This window comes from Sus scrofa, chromosome 7, assembly GCF_000003025.6.
Source record: "Sus scrofa isolate TJ Tabasco breed Duroc chromosome 7, Sscrofa11.1, whole genome shotgun sequence".
In the NCBI taxonomy this organism is placed as follows: Eukaryota; Metazoa; Chordata; class Mammalia; order Artiodactyla; family Suidae; genus Sus; species Sus scrofa.
In genome coordinates this window covers 59,663,080-59,685,221 of record NC_010449.5, presented here as the reverse complement: position 1 = coordinate 59,685,221, position 22,142 = coordinate 59,663,080, and the positions used below count along the sequence as shown (strand labels likewise).

The following is a 22,142-nucleotide window of genomic DNA, read 5'->3' as shown; positions in this document are numbered from 1 at the left end:
TTATTGCCCCTTTGCTCCCCTAAGACCCTGAATGACACCCTCTCCTTCTGGGAAGACTGTGGGACTCAGGGCCCTCACTGCATGTTTATTCAACGTACCTTCACCCAGGACCTACTATGTGCCAACCCTGTGCCAACTCCTGGAAGCATGTGGATGTTCCTGCCCTCAAGGGGCTTGTATGGGAACCCGAATCTCACTGCATATTTATTCAACGTACCTTCACCCAGGACCTACTATGTGCCAACCCTGTGCCAACTCCTGGAAGCATGTGGATGTTCCTGCCCTCAAGGGGCTTGTATGGGAACCCGAATCTCACTGCAGTGATGAGGGTGGGTGGGAGGAAGGTAGGTTTAGGACATTCCGGCGCATACTGAAGGGATGGCGTGATGAAAGATGAACTGGGGGCAGGTCTTATCAGCAGAGGAATCAGACAGCCTGCAGGAAGCACTGTAAATGAATGAAGGCCAAGGGAGGGAAAGGGAGGGGGCCATACTAGGGGTTCCTGCTGGTGATGCCTGCTCCACCTGGAGGGGCCCTGCTGCTCAATTTCTGCTGTTTCCCTGTGGGATACCAGCCTAGCGTTGTTAGATCTATTGATTTTTCTTTAAAGACAATTTTTTAGAACAAAATTGAGTTTTTTTTTTTCCCCTCAGAAACCTGAAATCTGTGTTTTTATGTAACATCCTCTTTAAAGCCAAATCATGCGTGGGAAGCAAACAAGTGTGCAGCCCACCAATTTGCAACCTGGAAGGGAGGAAGAGAAAAACCCAGGGACTTGGAGGGAGAGTAGGGTCAGCGTGACCTGAGAGGGGTCTCGGGGCTTGAGAAGTTCTCAGAGTGCCCCCTCTGGGACAGGAGGACCACCTGCAGCTTCCTGGACAGGCTCCTCCCCTTGGCCTGAGCATTAGGAGGTCTTCTATGAGGAAGCTAGAGGGAGGCAGGACCCTGAGGGAGACAGAGAGGCTGAGTGGGGAAGACTGGAATCCACATCTGGGGCCCACCCTGAATGCCTTGCCTGTTGCCTACACTGTCCTCCGAGGGCGGCACCTTATTCTCAGGCACCAGGGATGCTGCACCATGAAAGGGGTATTAGGCTGAGCACCCTGGGCCTTTTCAGGCTGATCTCCTGCAGCCATGCCGCATGCTCCTGGCTCCTCTCCCAGGGACCTCATGTGTGCCTCTGGGATCTCAGGTGGCCCCCAAGCATCTTCACCCCAAACACTGGGCTTATCACTCCTGAGACTCCTCCTCCCTTGTTGTTGTTGTTATTGTTCGCTTTTTAGGGCCGCATGTGGGGCATATGTTAGTTCTTAAGCTGGGGGTCAAATCGGAGCTGCAGCCTCTGGCCTACACCACAGCCACAGCAACACGGGATCCAAGCCACATCTGCAACCTACACCACAGCTGCATCTGCAACCTACACCACAGCTCATGGCAACGCCGGATCCTTAACCCACTGAACGAGGCCAGGAACCAAATTTGAGTCCTCATGGATCCTAGTTGGATTCTTAACTGGCTGAACCACGACAGCAAGTCCTCCTGTTGGTTTTATGGGTTTAACTCTCCACAATTGCCCTGGGTCCCAGGGGGCAAATGTTCCACCTCCCAAATGTGCCCCAAGGGAGTGGTCAGTCTTGGGGGCAAAGTGGGGGAGATGATGCCAGGGTTCTGCCCCTCTCCCTGCACCCAGGGTCACCAATGAACTCTTTTCCTCCCAACCTCTCCAAAGTGGATAAAACCCTCCTTTGGAAAGCCTCCCATAACCTGCTGTGCGGCTCAGAGAAAATTATCCATTCCTACAAAAACTCGTGGAAGGGCCTCCCACCAGCCACAGAGAAACCACACAAAAATCAGGGTCCCCAGGCCACTTGCCACAAGTGACCCCTGCCCTGTTCTACCTTCTTGCAGCGGGTGGGAGATGGGTCAGGTAGAGTGAAGTGCAGGTGAGCTGGTGTCTCTGGCGCTGCTTAGATGGCGGCAGGGCTGGAAGGACGCCTTACTGGCTTAACATCACCATACTGCTGCCCCCAAGGTGGGGGTGGGGAGCTCTCACCCCCTGCAAATCCCAGCTTGGATAGAAGAGGGAGCAGCCGGAATAGGGAACTGAGAGCCGCAGGCAGGTGTGTGAGCTTGAGCGTTCCCGGCATGGTGTCAGATCTGATCAGGCACGGTGCCTGGGTGTGGACAGCATGGGCCTGAGTCACCCACCTCGTCTCCTGGGCTGACCTGGCTGGGTACCAGAAAGTGGGAGAGCTGGGTGGTGACAGGAGGGGCTGCCCAACCCTCCGTCCTCGGGGTTCAGGGCTGGCAGATGGGCAGGGTCAGGTCTCATCAGGATCTTGGCTAGTTCACCTGTAATGGGGCCAATGCGGTCCCAGCATCCCAACTCCCCAGCCCGCGGAGGAAAGAAAGGTTCAGTGAGAATGCGTGGCAGGAGGGGTGTTTAACCTATTTGTGAAATACAGTGGGGCCTTAGCGTATCTATTTTATTACCTATGTGCTAATCATGTGATGCTCTTACCTCTTTGTGACAGTGGGTCCTTCTCAGCATGGTCTCCTCTGGATAAGCCCTACTGAGCTCCTTTAAGTTTCTTCTCCCAGGCTCAGTCTACACAGGAAACCCCCATTCCTCCTCCCGCAGTCAAGAGGATAGGGTGGCTCTGAGGGGGCCGTGGGACTCTTAAGTTGCGTCCCTTGCTGCACGCGCTCTCATTTCTCCCGTCCTGTGCCAGCATGCAACCTCAGCTTCAGCAAGGCCATGTCTCCTGTGCCCTGGATGGCCGCCCCAGCTGTCTTTGTAAAGTTGCGCCGGTGCCAGGTACCCTTTATCCCCTCTTCCTAGTGTCCGAGGTCTACCCCACCGCAAATAAATTCCATTTCAAATCCTCTTCCTCCTCCTCCCAGAAGCCTTTCCTAGATGCGCCAGTTTCTAATGAATGCCAGTTCAGCCCAGACCAGAAAGGGGCCGGGCATCAAGGGGCTGAGGACTGCCTGGTCTTCCTGGCTCTTCTGGAGACATGAGAAGGGGAAGTGGACACATGGGACCCAGCGCTGTTTTCTGCTAGTCACCTCATCAGAGCCCCCTGGCTCGTGGAGAACCCAGGGCAGGTTCTAGGAATCTGGCTCCCAGGGGCCTGAGGAGATGGAGTTGAAGCAAGCAGGCCCTGAACCCTGGTGAGCCCTTGTGCTGAGGGAAGTCCACGCTCTGGCAAAGTCTCTACTTTGCAGGGGTTCCATGTCCCCTGAAGCTAGGAGTGTCAGAAGCATGATGACGTCTGGATCCAGATCCTATTTCTGCATCAGGAGCTGGTTCTTTTGGGAAGGATACACCTTTCCGCATCTCAGTTTTCTCATTGGTAAAATGGTAATAGTCTCAGTTAATTGGAGAGTTGCTATAACGTAGGTAAGATAATTTATGTAGAGTGACTAATGCATCAAATAATAGGTATATGCCATAAATAGGAGCTCTTCCATGGTGTAAATAATAACCACAATGGCAAATCTCCAGCTCCACCAATTTCCTGCTGTGCAATGTTGAACGAATGCCTTGTTTGTTCATCAGCTCCCTCACCTGTATAATAAGGATTGTGGTTCATCCATTTATTTAATAAATAATTATCGAGCAACCTCTTATGCGCCAGACACAACTAAATCTGTCCTTTCATGTTAGCTAAGAGATGCAGCACAGTTCCTGGCATATACTAAGTGGTCGATAAGGTCAGTTGTCTTGTACAAGCCCCAGCTGGAGGGTGGGAGATAGATGGGGGAGGGAGGGCTTGGAACAGAGAAAGGGAACTCAGGAGGGGCAGAGGAGGAAGGCTGGCTGCTTTGAATGCCCCGCGTCCTCCCTGCCCTTTTTACTACTTCTGTTGACAGGGATTCATGTAGTCTCCAGGGTGGGGGATGGTGCTGGGGTTTCTGAATAACTTGCCCCCTTTCTGCCCCTTGGTTTCATCAAACCACTGCTATAGACGACATCATATGTCCCTTGCCTGTAAAATAGAGACAGTGACCTCCTCATCCTCAGACGTTGGGGACACTGCAATGTGCATTAAAATGGCATCAGGCTGAGAACCCCTGCCCCCACAAAGATGTGTCCCTGAGGGTCTCCTCACTAAGCTGGTCTCCTGCCTCATGCTCCAGGCTCCTTTCCCAGGGATCACAGGCTGGACCCAATGCCTGGGGGCTCCTCAGCACTGAGAATTACCCCCCTCACCAGCTCCATTTTGACTTTGTCCAGCTCCCAGCCACACCAGAACAGATCTACACAGGGAGCTGTGTGTATGTGTGTGCACAAGCAACATGAGACCTGGCACGTAGGAGGTCTGCAATAAAAGCTGATTGAATGAATGCACAATGGATCCCCTCGGCCAGTAGGGCTCATTCATTCATTCAACAAACATTTATTGAACCAATAATCCATTTGGTGCCAGGCTCTGTGTCAAGGGCTGTGACATTCAGGTTAACAGTAGCCAAGCTCTCCCAAGACTGAATGACATTCACAGGTTTCCTGCTCCCAACACCCCCACTGACCCACAGGCCCACCTGGCTCTCACAGCCCCAGCCCCCTCCCTCATTGCCTGAAACCAGAGCGCTGCTTACACCACAGGTTTTGGGTTTTTTTCTTTTTTTTTTTTTCTTTCTTTCTTTTTCTAGGGCCACTCTCGTGGCATATGAAGGTTACCAGGCTAGGGGTCTAATCGGAGCTGTAGCCATTGGCCTACACCACAGCCACAGCAATGCAGGATCAGAGTCACATCTGGGGCCAACACCACAGCTCATGGCAACGCCAGATCCTTAACCCACCAATTGAGGCCAGGGATCCAACCCGAAACCTCATGGTTCCTAGTCAGATTCGTTAACCACTGAGCCACGACGGGAACTCCTACACCACAGGTTTTGACTGTAGCAGATGTGTGAGTGCCAAGTCATTGACATTGGGGTTGAATCCTGGTGCCACAACCCATCCTTTGCCCCTAGGCAAATTTTTTAACCTCTCAGAGCCTCAGGTCCCTCATCTGGAAAGCAGGCGTAAGTGAAAGTGCTTAGCTCATATTCGCCGCGAGAAACAAGTGAGCTAAGGCACATGCTTAGAGTAACATCCAGTGCATAGTAAGGTACTCAGTGAAAGCGAGATATGATTATGATTCTGCCCTGTGTTACGAGCGCCTGTCTTCTTCCACCACCTGCACAGCTCTGGTCAGCACAAGTCTGAGCACACAGTAGGTGGTCCGTGAAATAAGATCTCTTGGAAACAGGGAGATCTGAGAGGACATTCTGGGTAAGGAACCTAGAAACTGGCAAAGGTTGGGAGGTGGGGATGAGCAGGGAGGGATCGTACCTGGAGGAGCAAGGAGGTCGAGGAGTAGGTCTCAGGGATGGCGGCGTCTGCTCAAGGACAGGGAGCTCACTACTCAGTAACCATGTATTCTGTGGCTCAACAGCTCTGTCACCCTTCTCTCCCTAGGGGGCTACGTTCTGCCTTTGAAGTCATAAGGATGTTGTGGAGATTCCACCCTACTGTCAGTGAGGCCCAGACTGGGTGTGGCCCAGTTATGAAGTCAGGTAATTTGAGGGGCCTTCCAGAATACATACCCACTTCGCCATCTTCCAGGACCCCCTTGCATCTCTGCCCCATTGGGGGCAAGTAGCCAGCTGGTGGTCCAGGGAACAGGTCTGGCTAACTAATGGACATTAGTCGTGACCACAGGCCATCACATAGAGAGCCAGTGTCGGGGTGGGGAGGAGGCTCCCAGGAAGGGACAAGGCCTTACCCGGGGCTCCCTCTCAGATGTCCCGGGCTCGGGGCCTCAGTTTCTTCCTGGGGGAAATGGGTATTACTCTGTAGGTTTCTTTCCCCTGACTATTGTAAAGATGAGAGACTGTAAGTCTAAAACCAATCTTGCCATAGGAGAGCACAAACAAGTGCTGGAGGTAGAAATGGAAGTCCTGCTTCAGAGCTAGGTGTGCTCCTACCTGGGGCTGCGGGGGGGCCACTCAGGACTGCCCCCTCCTCACTGTCAGATAGGCCAGAACCCAGCTGGCCCTGGGGGTGCCTGGCATTCATTCTCCAAGCCCATCACTCATCAGTCCCACTGCCTGAGAGATTCCTGGGACTGACAAAGGAGCTCAGACCCCCGGTTCTCAGGCCTGGACCTAGAAGAGCCAGCCACAGCCCACCCCACTCCTGGATTTCTACCCTGAAGGCTGCACCCTAGCTAGATCTTTAGGGCTCTGACCTCAGCCCAGGCCTGAGAAAAGATCCCAGCTCTGCAGAGCAGGCATCCCAGACCTGGCCCATCTTATCCGGAGAGCTCCCCAGCATCTACTCCAGACTGGCCCACACAACCTCTGGTTCCCCCACTGCTGAGGCTGGACAGCAGTTCCCCTGGCCCCTTAGGCCAGGGGCAGTAGGTGCTGCCAGGCCCCCATGTGAGGAGCAGAGACCCCTCCTGCCAGGTGGGCTGTGAATCTGCCTTAATGAAAATGCACAGCAGGGAGGGAGGCCCCTGAGGAGCCATGTCCTTACCTCCTTGCTCTGAGCGAGGGGCAGTGAATCAAGCTGCATCCATCTCCTGACCTCAAGCTGCTGTGGGGCAAGGTGAAGCAGTGACCCTGGGACAGCTCCCAGTTGATGGGAGTGGCTTCTCTGCCTGCTCCATGCAGGGCTCCCCACCTGGAAAACACTGGATCTAGGTTGGGGTTGCACTGACCATGATACTTGTCCAGTGCCTTGGCGTTTACCAACTGCTTTCATATTCCCCATCTTGCCAGACCCAAGAGCCCCTGATGAGGTCAGGGACGACTCTCAGCTCCATTTTATAGGTGAGGTAGATAGGCTCAGAGAGGCACATGGACTGGCTCAAGGTCATGGCTCTGCTGGAGAGCAGAGCCAGGTACGGCCCAGAAACCACACGCTCATGGTGGGCAGGGTGGCACAGGCTCTGTGACTTTGGGCCAGTTACTTAACACACTGAGGCTCTCAGTCTCCTCCGGTAAAAAATGGGGATAATGATAGTTCCCATTTCGTCAGGTTGTTGTGAAGATTAAGTGAATTAATACTTAAAATGACCTCGGTGCTCTAGTGGCATAGGGACCTGCCCAATAAATGCGAGCTGTGATTGTAATTATTATCGCAAGGATACCAGATGCGGTCCCTGCGTAGAGGCCAAGCCCCACATGATGCCCTGGTACCTCTAGGCTCCCATCTTGTCTCTGTTGGTGTCCCAAGGCGGAGAAGCAGGGACAGAGTATGGCCACTGGATTCCTCTCCGGGACTGCCTGCTATAGAACCTGTTTGTGGCTCTGGTTCACAGCCCCACGGTGGCAGCTGCCTGCTTTCTCATACGGACCTCAGGTCTCCTCAGGGCCAAGCAGAGGCTGGCGGAGGTTCTGCTCTGAGTTTTTGATCCCTAGAGGTCAAGGCTGAGCATGGGAGCTGAAAGGATTCCGAGTGTTCCAGGCTTTCCCAACAAACCTCTGCCCAGCCCAGCCTGGCCTCCAGGGTCCACGGAAGCCCAGCTTCCCAGCATGAAGGCCCACCCATGGAAGCAGCTGGCCCCTTCTCTACGTGCTGGGCAACCCCAAGATGGAAGTGGGTGGGACCGCCTATATCCCAGGAAATTTGCCTTTGGGAAGGAGAGGCAAAAGTCAGCCTCAGCGTAGAAGGCACTGGGTGGGGTGGGGCTGCTGCAAGTGATCCTGGGCCCAGCACGGGTGACCCAGACCCTCGGTCTTGCAGTCTCCTCTGAATCACATCAACAGTTAGCCCTGGCCTTGGACCCTGCTCCTCCAGAGCCTGTCTCCTGCTGCTGAGTCCCCTCCAGGCTATGGAACAGGCCGGCAGTCAGACTCCGCCACCAAGATAGACGAGTCCCAGGTTAGATTTCCCAAAATCATTCACCCACTTCGGGACACTCCGTTCAGGGACCCTGCCATAGGAAGGGAGGGAGGGGGTTCTGGCCACGCCTCTGGGGACCTAGGAGATGAGGAGGCATCTCTGTGTCTAAGACGAGCTCGTGAAAGCTCTGGTGTCTGTGGGGTCGGACCCTTAGCATTTTAAAATTTTATTATGACTGAGTTTGTTTAAATATATATATATATACACACACATATATATATATATATATATTTATAGCTCTATGTGCCCACCGCCCCCAGCCCCCACCCCGGCCCCTAGTTCTTCCCGGTGGCTTTCTGTCTGGTGGCTGTGTAGGGCAGCACCGTCTGAGTGCTCTTGTCTGACACCGTCTGGGTGCTGCTGTTCCTTGTGACCCTTCGGGTCTGCTCGGGGGCTGTGGTGGGGCCCGAGCGGCGGCCCGTCAGTGGGGAGCGCCTGGGCTTGTAGGGCGCCGGGGAGGGCTTGACGGGGCCCGCGTGGGCCTCCGCATGGGGAGGCTCCGGGGACAGGCCCACCTCCTCCTCTGCCGCTGCCGCCGTCTCCTCCTCGCCGTCCCCCTCCTCATCATCGCAGCACAGAGCATGGTAGAGCACTTTGTCGCTGAACCGCACCCTCTCCCGTGTGCCCGGGGTCCGCTGGGGCAGCTGGCCCTTCACTGGGCCGGCGGCGAAGGCCTCCTCGCTGGAGGAGTCTGGGGTCTCCACCCGGGGCCCGTTGGGGATGGGCATGCCGCCGTTCATGAGCCGGTAGTCAGTGCCAGTCCCCGGCCGCACCGACTCGGGGCCGTCCACGGAGTCCGACGGGGTGGACACGTCCAGGAAGGAGCAGAACTCCCAGCTGTCCGAGAGGATGTCGGCTGTCATAAAGTCCAGGTGGCCCAGGTCAAAGGGGCCGCCCGCACCCGCCTTGTCGCTGCTGGAGGTGCTGCTCACAGTGGCTGTGGTCCAGTCATCCGGCTCTAGTTCAAAGTCGAAGTCGGAGGTTAGCTTATCGATCTGGCTCACCACCTGGGGTGGGGGGAGTAGGAGAGAGAAGTGAGAGGAGCCATGTATCACCTGGGTGTGAGTGTGCCCTGTCCCGCCCTGCTAGATCCCTTGGCTGATGACCCTACAGGACATGACTGGACGTGAGGTCACAGGCTCTTGGCCCTTACCAACTGGCCCAGGGTGAACAGAGCTGATTCTGGCCATTCCCATTGTTTCAGTCCTCAGTGCCTGGGCGTGGGAAGGGGGGGTGCCTTCCGGGCCTGCATCTCACCCATTCACATGCCCCTCCCCCAAAGCCAGGTGCTGTGCTGGGGGGCAGCCCTGGGGCTCAGAGCTTGATCTTCCTTTGATGGCCAGAGGGTCATTTTTAAAAGGCTGAACTGCAGTGGGTTAGGAATCCAACTGCAGTGGCTTGGGTGGCTTTAGAGGTGTGGGTTTGATCCCCGGCCAGGCAGCAGATTAAAAAAGGATCCGGTGTTGCTACAACTGTGTCGTAGGTCATAGCTATGGCTTGGATTCAATCCCCGGCCCGGGAACTTCCATACGCCTTGGGTGTGGCCATAAAATAAGAAAGGCCGAGAGACTCCAGCAAGTCCGCTCTGGCCGGATGAGCAGCCCACCACCTTGGAGAGGAAATGATATGTGGTCACTGCAAAGAAGACTCTGCTCCGGGATTGAATCCGAGCTGCAGCTGCAACCTATGCCAATGCCAGATCCTCTAACCCCCTGTGCAGGGCTAGGGACTGAAATCGCACCTTCGCACGGAACCGTGCTACTGCAGTGGGAACCTTAACCCACTGTGCCGCAGTGGGAACTCCCTGCCTGGGCTGTCTAAAGCATCCTGGACCAGCTCCTGCAGTGGGCCAGTGACTACCCCCCATAGGTCTCCACCACCCCACCCTCTTTCCCCAGCCTGCTCCTGGATGAGTATCAATTCTGGCTTTTGCTGGGGAAGGAATAAAGCAAGCATTATTTGGTGAGCAACAAGAACACCATCCATCCCAGGTGCAGACCTGCTTGTTAAATGCACTCAGTGGCTGCAGAGGTCACTGCACCCGCCTGCCCACAGGAGGTGAAGCCCTGTGCCATGCAAGCAGCCCTGCCTCAGGATGACCCCTGGTCTGGGCTGCCATCAGCACAGTCGTCAGCGATTGAAGACAGTGAGGATGAAAGGGAGACCCAGGCAGAGACAGGTGGAGAGAGAGCAAGCAGAGGAGAGAAGATTCAGGCCAAAGTCCAAACCAGCAAAACAACAACAAAAGCAAATCGGAGGGACCAAGAGACCCAGAGACACGGGCAGTGAGTCATCAGGCCCGCAGGCTCCCAGCCCTCTCCATGCTCTTGCCCTGGGGCCGGAGTGGTCAGTTACCTCATTAACTACTGACGTCCCTGATTCAACAAACCTTTACTGAAGAAGCCTGCTGTCCAAGGACGTTCTAGGTGTGGGGCAGGGAGTGAGGGAGGTGAGTGCACCACAGCGTAAGGGGAACACAAGGGCAAAATGATGGGTCATGAGGGGTCTGGTGTGGGGCGTCTACTGCGCCAGGAGTCGAGGGCTCTGATGCAGGTGATCTGGTCAGTTATTTTCTCTCTCTAGGTCTCAGTTTCTCAATCTGTAAATGGGGAGTTGGGTGACTAGTTTATCTCCAAGGTTCCTTCCATCGCTGAGATTCTAGGGCTCTGTGATTAAAGGAGTGACTTGAGAGGCTGTTTGGGGGTGTCAATGCCTAGGGAGCCCCACTTCCCATAGCCCCAGACCACTTGGCTGAGGCCTATGGAAGAGCCGGAGGAGTCAAGACACCTGGGTTCCTGGTTCAGCTTAGACAGCAAATACTCTGTGTGTCTTTGAGTAACTCACAAAACTTCTCTGGGCTTCGACTTCATTCACCACCAATTGGGTAGGATAATCTCAGCCCTGCCAACCTTCCCAGAGCTTCATGGGGAACAGGGAGAAGGCAGTGAAAGGGCTCCATGGGGGCACTGGTCAGAAAAGTGGCATCACCTCCCATCTCTGAGCACCCACTACGTGTCAGGCTTTCCACCCAAGAGATCATCATCCGTGTTTGTAGGTGGTGGCCCAAGGCACCAGTCACGGCGGACCCGAGATTCTTGTCCCCACTGGCCCTGCCACACTGCACACGGCCAAGGTGCTGCCATGATTTCTGGGCCTGGACAGGGAATGGGGATGGGGCTCTACCCTCAGTCTGGCCCCCTCTTTATGTCCCCCTCAGCTACAGAAGGACTCCCCAACTTCAAAGAAGTTCACATCCCCCTGAAACCTTCACTTAACCCAAGCTCCAAGAGAATGCTGGTGGGGCCTGGCCTAGAGTAGGGGCTCTCAAACTGGGGTGCACAGAAGCCCACTCCCCAGAATTTCCCCAGGAATTCAGTAGGTCTTGATAGGGGTTGAGAAGTGCACAGCTAACAAGCTTCCAGGTGCTGCTGCTGCTGCAGGGACAGACATTGAGAACCACTGGCCTAAGGGGCTGGGAATTTAAGCTGGTGAAGAAATAAACACCCCAGGACATCGCCACCCTTGGGAGAGGTCCTGAACCTCTGGGACAGCTGCACCCCCTAATTAGACTCCCCAGATCAAGCAAAGCTGCTGAGAGCCTTCGGCTGTCTGAGGGGAGAGGAGGGCGGGAGGAATCTACAGTTAAATGGGTGAGCTCAGGGTTGGTTGAAGCCAGGCCAGGCCCTGAAGGTGGGCGTCTAGTCCCCTGTGACGTGGATGCAGGGTCCACAGAGCAGGAGCACTAGAGCCTTCAGGACTGGATACTCCCCCACCCTAGAAGCCCTTGCCGGCCACCTGCTCAGGAGGCCCCTCTCTGGTCCCATCCTGGGCATGTGGAAGGAAGGAAGAGAGGGAGGTCTGAGCTCAAGTCCCAGGTCTGCCCCATCCTGGCTAAGGGCATTGAGAGGCATATTATTTCCCTCTCCAGGCCTTGCTTCCTCGCCTGTAAAGGCGCCTCTACTCACTAAGCGATGGGGAGTCAACAGAGAGGAAGATGCTTTAAACTGCAGAGTCAGCACAGCCAAGCACTTAAGAACCTGGGCTCTGCAGCCAGACCTGGAGTCCAACTGTGGCCCTACCACTTACAGGCTGTGTGACTGTAGCCAAGTTACTCAACTTCTCTGGGCCTAAGTTTCTTCATCAAAGGAGAATTCTAGTAGTACTGACTTGATAGAGCTCTGGTAAGGCTTTAATGATTTGATGCACAGAAAGCACATAGAACAATACAGACTACCAATATCTGCTGTGCACCCATGGGTGCTAACCCACGGCCAGGCCCCGGGCACCAGGCCTAAGAGCTGATGGAAGTCAGTCCTTCACCAAAGGAATGACACTGTGATGGGGACATTTCCAGGGCCTGTGGCAAAATAATGGGACATAATGGACCTTTCAAACCCTAGCACAGGGGTGGCACCTATGTTCCCTAAAGTAGGGCTGTCTCTAGACAGAACAGAAGAGATTCTAAAAGTCAAAGAGCTGAGGTTCAAAGGCAAATCTGGCTCAGTCCACTGGGTGGACCAGGTCATACCCACTTGATAAACAATACGAGTGAGAATCAGAAAGGGGAGTGACGTGCCCTGGGACCCAGACTGTACGCAGGGCCCGGGTCAGTACACAAACCCTGCTGCCCATGCCTGGGGCCTCGTTTCATGGGGCCAGTGAGGAGGGCAGGTGTGGGGCAGGCCCCAGGCTACCTGCCTCTCTGCTTTGGCTGTCTTAAATCTATGATTTCCCTCTGAGAGTTAATAATCATTTTGCCTACATGTAATTTGGGACTGTCTTGGAATGCAGGGAAATAATTATATACACAGAAGGAAAGAGAGGGGGAGAGAGAGAATGGAGAGAGAAATGGAACCACTGAAATCACAGAACCTTAGAACCTTGAAGCCAGGGGCACTGGGGATGCCATGGAGACCACCCTTCTCTGTGCTTGCTGATATGAAACGGGGACCCAGAGGCTGGAAGGAGCTGAGCTGAGACCAGAAGTTGGGAGTTAAGAAGAATCCCCTGCCCTACAGGGGACATAAATGAACACTAGAGAGGAAGGGCAGGGCTAAGGGCTGCCACAAAGCCCTCTGAGGGTCCCAGGCACCGTCCCAAGGGCATCCTCCGCCTGCCTTCCCTCGCACTGCACCATCCAGGCTCCTCACGGACAGCAGCTTCCTGTCCAGCTCCTGCTGAAAGGGGAGTCCAGAGAACTTCCTAACCAGCCAGCATGACCTTGTCACCCCTCTGCTTCCAGCATGTCCCTGCTCCCCAAACTCCTAAGCCTCACCAAAACACAGCCCCACTCCAAACCTGGTCGCAGGTCCTGTTCTCCCCAGCAGGCGGCCTCCACCCTGCCAGGCCTGCTTTCTCATCAGTCCTATGCGCCCCCCTACTCCAGCCCCTTTCCTACTCACTCTACCTCGCTTCCATAAGGAAGTCTTCCCCGACCCCCAGGTGCAGACAGGCTCCCCGTGAAAGGCTCTCAAAGCCCTCTGCCCACACCGCTCCCTACTTTCCAATATTTACCACTGCTACCATTCCGCGTGCAAATATTATGACGTGGATGATGTCTGCCTCCCCACTAGACAGGAAGCCCCAGGAGGGACAGGGCTGGGTCTGTCTTGCCCACCACTGCATCCCCAGGCTGGCCCAGGGATTGGCCCACTCTTTACAAATACAGCTTTCTTTTTTTTTTGTCTTTTTGCTATTTCTTGGGCCGCTCCCGCGGCATATGGAGGTTCCCAGGCTAGGGGTCCAATCGGAGCTGTAGCCACCGGCCTACGCCAGAGCCACAGCAACTCAGGATCCGAGCCGCGTCTGCAACCTACACCACAGCTCATGGCAACGCCAGATCGTTAACCCACTGAGCAAGGGCAGGGACCGAACCCGCAACCTCATGGTTCCTAGTCGGATTCATTAACCACTGCGCCACGACGGGAACTCCCACAAATACAGCTTTCAAATGAGTGGACGCGTTGAGACAGAGGGCTTCATAAAACCACCATGGGGCTTCTTTTTCAAGACAGAATGCCGTGATCCCAGGACACCCCAATATTGCCTGCCATCGCCCACCCTCTAGTCCTGGGTGAGACTCCTCTCCAAGGAAAGCACATCTGTGTTCCCTAAGGCCCTAGGACTGAGGACCCAGGAGTCCCAGAACCTGTCTACCCCTCCCCCTTCCCCTCTGTCTCCCCCTCTCCCTTCACCTCTTCACCCCTTCACCTCCCCCTCAATTCCCTTGACAAGCTGCTACCTCCTTCCCTCCCTCACGGCTCCCAGGGCAGCTGGTTACATAACTGGGAATTCTGCATTATTTATGACCACTGATTATTGTTTAATTCTTGATTATGTTATTTATTGTCTTCCTGGGGGGCCTGTGGAATTGGGGAACGGGTGGGGTGGGGAGCCAGTTGACCGTGATTCGCGATTCTCATCCTGCAATTTGGCCTAATTGGCTGAGGAGCTTCGTGAATCTGTCCAGAGGAGGAGAACGCAAAGGGAAAAAGGAGGCAAGGAAGGCGAGAAAAAAAAATAATAAGAAAAAATCCGCACAATTCTTGCTGAGCTGCGGGTGATGGAGCTGACCCACTTTGGCACAGCTCCGTGGTCCCCAGCCTCTCTGCTCCAGCTGCTTCCTGGCTGGGCCACATTTATCTCATGCCCGCATGGCCCTTGGCTTTCCTTACCACCGAATATGCAGCTCCTTGCCGAGGGGACCACACAATTACCACCAGGCCTGCTCCCTGTGAAAATTGGGTCAGGGAGATCCTCCATCCCCACCTCTGGCCATGGAAGGTTTGTACCCATCCCTCCATCCCTCTGAGGGGTTCGAGCCAAGGAGGGCAACTATGTCCTTAAGTTGTGTCCTCCCAGGAGTCAGTGATGATAGGTACAAACTGGCAATCAACACAAGAAACATTTTCAAGCCCCTATGCCGAGTGACATCTTGGCAAGGGGGGAAACCAAGGAGGAGGAGGCCATGTGCCTGCTCAAGGTAAGCTCAACACCTGGGAGGCCAAAGGCAAAGCCCTTATCCTTGGCCTTGGGGCTCCTGTTTGGGAGGGAACGGGGAGAGCAGAGGAGAGGCAGATTCCCACCCAGAAACACAACCAGGAGATTCCTGGAGAGCGCGTGGGACTCTCACTGAGGACAAAATCCAAATTCCATACCTGGCCTTGAAGGCTCTCTGCAATCTGATTCCCTGTTCCCTCTTTGACTTTCCTTCCTGCTTTTCTCCCAGTTTACTCCACTCCAGCTGCACTGGCTTCCTTGCTGATCCTGAGTGCAAGGAGCACATTTCTTCCCCAGAATTTTTTTTTTTTTTTGTCTTTTTAGGGCCGCACTGATGGCATATGGAGGTTCCCAGGCTAGGGGTGGAATCAGAGCTGTAGCCGCCGGCCTACACCACAGCCACAGCAACGCAGGATCCAAGCCGAGTCTGCAACCTACACCACAGCTCACTGCAATGCCAGATCCTTAGCCCACTGAGCGAGATCAGGGATCAAACCCGCATCCTCTTGGATGCCAGTCGGATTCGTTAACCACTGAGCCACGATGGGAATCCCCTCCCAGGATCTTTGCACAGGCTGTTCCCACTGCCTGGAAGGCTTACCCCCTAGATAACCTCCTTACTTCCTGTGGTTCTCTGTTCAAAAACCATCTTACTGGAAACCCCCTTCCTACTGTCACCACTGCCACTCTCTACCCCTTTTCCCAGCCAAGAGAATGGGACTGCCTGCCGACTGCAGTAGATACTAAAGGGTGCCAGCCAGGAGGCCAGGGCCCTGGATTTGACCTCTCTGATCATGGTTAAGCAGCTGATGCGACTCCAAAAGCTTAAAGCCATACACAGAGTGAGGAGCAGGCCAGTGTCAGATTTCATTAGCAATACCCGCAGAGGGAGTCTTGTGCCCACCACTGTGCTAAGTACTTTATATACCGTATCACACTTAATTCCCACAACCACCCTGGGGCTGGGGGGTGCGGTGGGGGAGCGTAAAATTCGCTACTCTCATTTACAGATGGGAGATCAGAAGCACCGAAAAAGTGGAGTAACTTCCCAAGTTCACACAGCTAGGTAGGGGCAGAGCTTGGATTTGAAGCCAAGACCTCTGGCTGCAGAGCCCATGCTCCTAGCCCCTAGGCTGTGCTGTCTCTAAATTAAGATCCACCAACTACTGAGGACCTCAGAGAGCCTGCTGGGATTGGTCTGGCATCCTGGAGTATTGGAGTTCCTAGGACAGATGAAGGCTAATACACGACTGACCGTCACATCCCTCTGCAGCACAATTTTAGCTTCCAAAGCATTTTGACATTCCTCATCCATGGGACAGCACTTGCTCCCTACTGCCAGGGAGGCCAATGACCGAGCCACAGCAGGGGTTTGGGAAGGTTGGGGAGGTGCGAGAGCAGGAACCCCAAATCCTCTAGGGGTGTGAGTAGGTGTCGGCCCCCTCACCACATGCCAAACCCTGATAAATCCTCGGATCAGACTGAGGTGTGAAGGATCATCATCCCCATTTCAGAGATGAGTGGACTGAGGCGCAGGGGAGGCAGTGCTTTAGAGACTCTCACCTTTCTATGAACTTCAGGGGGTGCTCCGGAGGGAGCAGAGGGTCTGCCATGATCTGCGGTGTCTGGGGTGTAGGGGGAAAGGGAGCAGCAGACAGAGAAGACTGTAGGGGGGGCCAGAGCTGAACCCTTCTCTCTGCTGGCCCTGCTCCTTCACCAAGCATCCTGGGCTACTCCCCAGCAGCCTTGCATGTGAATCTCATCTTCACATTTAAGTGCTCTGTCCCCCTGAGATGAGCAGGGAGTGGGGTGTGATGAGGGGAAAAGTGCCTGCCACCCTCTTGACCTGGGACCTACCCACACCCTCAAGGGAGAATGGCACACCAAGCTATGGAGAAGGAGAGCCTGACGGATCCAACTTTACTGTCCCCCTTGGTGGACCAAGAGCTAAGATCACAGGTACCATGGGGATGGAAACCCTTTACTCCAAACTAGGGCTTGGCACCCCCGGCTCGGTAACCCCATTCTGGTCAAGTTCCATCTCCTCCTTTGCCTGGGCCTCCCCGAGCCTCCTCTGTCTTCCCCCAAATCATTCTGCCCAACACTCCATGTCCAGACCCTGACTGGGGGCTGGGGGAGCTCTGAGGCCTTTCCCCCCTCCCAGCTGGGTGCCATTGGCAGCAGGCAGGTGGTGGCATACGGGTAGACTCTGGTTGCCATAGCAACCTGCCAAAGTCTTGGGTGGAGGCACATGGCCTACAGGGTGTCGGGGGAGGGGATTCATCTCTCTTTGTCCTGGCTCAGGCCTCTAGGCTGCAAAGCCTGGGAATCTGAAGCTCTGCTGTTGGAGACTTGGGTGTGGGTGAAAGCACTGGGAAGGCACATCTAAAAGGTCTGCAAATGAATCTGAGCGCTTCTGAGCTCCCTGCTTCACCCCTAAAGCGTACCCCTTAGAGTATCACAATATGATCATGAGGCATCAGCTCTAGAATACAAAGAGGTCACCCACTAGCCCACTTGCTGAAGCCCCAGAATCGGCATCAGGAACCTGAGTTCTAGGCTTAGTTCTGCCACTGCGTGACCTTGGACAAGCCCTTAGCCCTCTCTGGGCCTCAGTTTCTTCAACAGCAAACAGACACGGCTGGTCTAGATGACATGTGACATGCCTTCGAGTTCTGGATGGCTACGCGGGGTGGGGGGCTGGGGGGAGGGCAGATGAAAGGCATTTGCTGGAAGATGCTCAGTTGCGGGTAGGCTCTGGGCTTACCAAACCTGCCTCTCAGGCTCAGAGTCAATTCTGGCCCTTTCTGGGGCAAAGCGCCTGTGCCTCTGCCCAAGACTGACACTCTGGACAGTTTCCATGGCTCCAATGGAACTGGTCAAAGGGAGATGTAGTCCTTTGGATCAATGAGGTTGCGGAGGAGGGGCTGCTCGGGGCATTTGGTCTTTGATGTCCAAATCAGATTCCCTAAGGATGTTCAGCCCAGACCACAGCCAGCCTAGCCCATAGGAAGACACACCACCACTTCTTTCTACCCGCAGTGCTAGCCATTCCCAGTTCCTGAGAAAGGACTTTCTAGTACACTCCATGAGGCTGACTTTGGGCAGAGGGGCTGCCCTTCCCAATCTCTGCTCCTGTCCCAGCATCTCCACAAGCCCCTCTACTCTGAACGCGACTCCCTCCAAACACTCCCTGTTCCTTGGCTCTCAGGCCAGGCTGGATTGCCACTTTGCCAGTCAGGAGTTGGTCTACCATCACCCCCTCTCCGTGACCCTCTTAGAGCCCCCCTCCTCCCCACACAGCTGCCTGGGGAGAGCTCAAGCCCATAACTCCAGTTCAATCACTCTCCCTGCCATCTCTGCGGGGGCACCCTGGTTACAAGGAGTTGACATTTGCCTAAAGCCCACCTGGCTGGCATAATGGCACCCAGCGGGCAAATTCAGGCCAGCGGCTCAGAACGCTGGTCATGCATTTTGGGCTCGAACATAGCCCAGGGGGCAGGGCTGAGGACATGTGTACCTCATTACCCTGGCAATGTGGGAAGCAGTAATTAAACCAGGCTCTGCTTAGAAAGAGACACACATCTCAAGATCTCTCGATGACGTTTCAGCCTTGGCATACAACATTCAGAACTGTAGGATGGGGGTGCATCCCTTCAGAGGTGATTCCTGCCCCTGCCAATGCACACAGGAACTCTGATGCCCACCAGCAGCTCCCTAGACCCACTCCTACCTCAAGGCAGAAAAGGCATAGCTGGCTTTAATTTTTCCAGGATCAGGGTTCTAAGTGTGTGATCTCTGGGGAATGCTCTGAGCTGGGCCTTGAGCATGGGGACTGCCCTGGTAAGAGCCAACCACACTCTCCCAGGGCCCCTTGTAAGCCAATCAGAGTCTAGGAGGCAGATGGTGGGGTCAAAGGTCAGAAGAATGCCTTCCACTAAGAGGCTTTGGTGGGATTCAGTCCTCAGCTGCCACCTTGGCACTTCTGAGCCACGGGCACACAACATGCCACCCAAGTGGTTTCTGGATCGCCGAGGACCCCCTAGCCCTGGGGCACAGAGATCTCCAGCAAAGCCAATTTGGGGAAAGGAGAACAAGGAGAAGGAAGTACCAGCAGAGTAGCACAGGTGCACAGCTTTGCAGGCACACACACACTTAAACACATATGTGTGAGTAGGTTTTTATGCCAGGCTCAGGAGAGCTGGTCTAGGGTCCGCCGGGCCCCTCACTCACCTCCCTTAGTTCCTTGGCCACCTCCTTGAGCTCCCGCAGTATGCCCTCGAGCTGCCCGATGACCATCTTCATGCGCTGTCGAATCCGTTCCCGCTCGCCACCACTGCTGGGGTCGTCACTGGGCTGCCCGAGGTCCGGGGTGCCCCGAATGTTCATCCTTTACCAGGTGGCCGCAGGCCTGCCCATACTCCCCCCAGCCGGGCACACGCTGCTGCCTCCACGGAGCCCCCCTCAGCCGGGCAGAGCTCCACATCTTAACGGCCCCCCAGCCCACCCTGGCCCTGGGTGGCCCTCACCCAGCCCCTGCCCCCTGCCACCCCGCCTCCTCTACCTCTGGGTGGGGAATGAGACCCAGAGGGAGACAGAATCTGATAGAGGGGGTCAAGGTGAGGACACAGGAGGGCAGGGGGAGGAGCCTTGGGTCTCAGGAGTGGCCTCCAGGACTTGAAGTGCCTGTGGGTATGCTAAGCTGGACAGAGAGGCAGGGGGATGACTCTGCAGGGACTAAGGGTAAGAGATGCCCTTGGGATGGGGGGAAGGCAGCAGTTATCCCTTCACAACTCCTAGGCAACTGCAAAGGCAGAGGTCTTGAGATGCAACTGACACCTTCAGAGGGATGGTAGCTGGGGTCTTCCAGATGTGAAGGGGGTCCAGATGTGGGTGGCTCTGGGAAGGGAGCTGGAGTGGAGGAGGGCAGCCCCCTGCAGAGAGAGCGAGGCTGGCGTCAGCCCTCCGAGGCTGCAGCATCAGCGGGCAGGCAATGCCGCTGCTTCCCTCCTCACCCCAGGTTGCACCCTTCCTCGCTGGGAATTTGTTTTTTGTTTTTTTTTCTTTGTAGGGAGGGGTGATGGAGGCAGGTGTTCTGTAGCACAGCCCCTCCTCTATAGGGAAAAGAGGGAGCCCTTGCTTTAATAGCAGAAGTCCTCAGCCTGTGATGGGGCACCCTGCCCTGGCTACACTCAATGCCATCCCCCTCGCCCTCCCTGCCACCCCAAAGCCAGGCCCGGCCCCGCTGGTTCATAGGAGGGAGGGCCTCTCCAGTCATTTGTCCTCCCTCCTAGTGCCCCCGGGGGTGTCCTCATTCCCATCTGGACCTTCCCTTCCCCAGCCCTACCTTCCGTCAGAACCCCCACTCCGCTCCTGGACTCACCGAGGGTAGGGGCACCGGCCTTCCTTCCGAGCAGTGTGTGTGTGGGGGGGCCAAGTCCCAAGGCGAGGTTGGGGGGCCCCCAAGGCTTCCTAGGGCGGGCTTCTCTCTCTGGACCCTTCAGCCCCTGGCCTCAGGGAGGTCCTCAGAGCCGCCACCAGAGACATCTGGGCGGTGGGAGGGGGCGGGGCCTCCACGCTCCAAGGAAGGGGGCAGGAAAAATCTCCCCCAACCCCCGCCGAGTTCCGGGTGGGGAACGAGCGAGGGTCTGGCGGGCCCGGGGCTCCGAGGCCACAGGTGACCCGGGCACAGGGCCACTGAAGCGACGCCGGGCGGGTCCCAGCGCGAGAGCCAAAGTCAGAAGGATGGGAAGGCGCCGGGATACCCTCAGTGCCCGCCTGGCATTCCCCGGACTCAGCGCCGTCCGGGATTCGCTCTGTCCAGTCCAGATCAGCTGGCTCCGGGTTCCGCCGGGGTCTGCCCTGCCCTGCCGGCAGTAAGCTGGCACCCGTGGGCGCCCGGGACGCGCTCAGCCCGGACCCAGAATGACCGCGCTCTGGCACCTGCGGCGTCCGGAGCGGCCGCGAGGGTCCGCTCAGCCCAGCCCCGCGGTCCTCCGGGGGCGACAACGCTCCCTCCGTTCAGTCCACGATCGGAAAGGTCCGGAATCGCCAGGTCCTGGGGGGGGGGAGGGGCGGTGCTGGCCGCCGGGACCAGGTCCCCGTGGGATCGAGAGCGCGAGAGGCAGGGGGCCTGGCCGGGCTGGGTTCGGCGGCCCGGGCGCGGACGGGAGCGGCGCCCGGCAGAGGAGAGGAGGCGAGAAGAGCGAGAGGAGGAGGAGGCGAGGCGAGGAGAGGCGAGAGGAGGGGGCGCGCGAAGGGCCCGGCTGGCCGGGGCACACGGGGCTCGCAGCCTCTGCCGCGCTCCGCCTCCTCCCGCCTGCTAGCTTTCGGCTCGCAGCCTGGCCAGCGCCCGGGTCTTGCCGGTGGGGCCACCAGGCGCCGGGTCGGGCTGGGCCTCTCTCGGCCGCCTAGCCCCGCCCTGCCCCGCCGGGCTCCGCGGCCCTGGGCCGGCTCCCCGAGCGCCGAGCTGCCCGCTCCCGGCCGCCCCCGCCCCGCCGCCCCGCCGCCCCGCCGCCCCCCGCCACCCCCCGCCGGACTGGCGGCCCGGGCGGGCGCTGGTTCCCTCAAAGGCCGCCCGGCTCGCTCGGCTCAGCTCGCCTCGGCGCTGTCAGGGAAGGGGCTGGCCCGGCGCGCCGGGAGGGAGCTTTTAAAGCGACACACACGCCTCCCAGCGCCGAGCGCTGAGCGCGCCAGCCGGGGGTCTCGCCACCCCGGGGACGTGGAAACGTCCAGCACTTGCCGGGCTGGGGGCCGGTTTGCCCGGGCGCACCCCTGCTGACCTCGGGGCGCAGAGTGGCAACAGCATAGGGGCTTACTCAGCTCTTTCCCACCTCTCCATAAGCCCCCGACTCACCCTGCCTCCACTGCGGTGCGCCCTGGGCCTCCCTTTTGGCTAAATTTCCAGTATCCAGACCTTCCCCCTTCCCCTGCCGTAACTCACACCACTTCCAGACATTGCCTTAAGTCAGATTAATTCAGACAACCTTTACTGAGCACCTACTGTGTGCCAGGCGCTGGGCTGGATCGGGCTGGGAATTGGAGGTTCCGCAGATGACAGGGATGCGTTAGACACACACAGGTCATTTCACCCACTTACTTAACATTTATTCAGCACCTTCTGTGTACCAGACCTCATGCTAGACTCTGGGGTCACAGGAAGGAAAAGCAGCATTTCAGGAAGCTCACAGGGTGTGGGGACACTCCTGAGGGAACTCAGAGATGGTAAATCCAGGACCAAGGC

The 22,142-nt window shown here is 56.6% G+C and overlaps 1 protein-coding gene across 1 annotated transcript; it reads right to left on the bottom strand.

The window, feature by feature from the left end:
* Positions 4,375 to 21,344, bottom strand: C7H15orf59 (chromosome 7 C15orf59 homolog). Its single transcript, XM_001928612.5, has 3 exons — positions 20,283 to 21,344; positions 19,133 to 19,833; positions 4,375 to 8,907 (listed from the first exon to the last, which is right to left on the bottom strand). The coding sequence occupies exons 2-3, from the start codon at positions 19,286 to 19,288 to the stop codon at positions 8,176 to 8,178; spliced, it is 888 nt and encodes a 295-aa protein (XP_001928647.1). The 5' UTR covers positions 19,289 to 19,833; positions 20,283 to 21,344; the 3' UTR covers positions 4,375 to 8,175.

Excerpts from the sequence above, each read along its gene's own strand:
- C7H15orf59 (XM_001928612.5), bottom strand. The coding sequence starts at position 19,288 with ATGAACATTCGGGGCACCCCGGACCTCGGGCAGCCCAGTGACGACCCC. Across the intron at positions 8,908-19,132 it reads TGGCCAAGGAACTAAGGGAG|GTGGTGAGCCAGATCGATAA; the intron begins GTGAGTGAGGGG and ends CCCCCACCCCAG.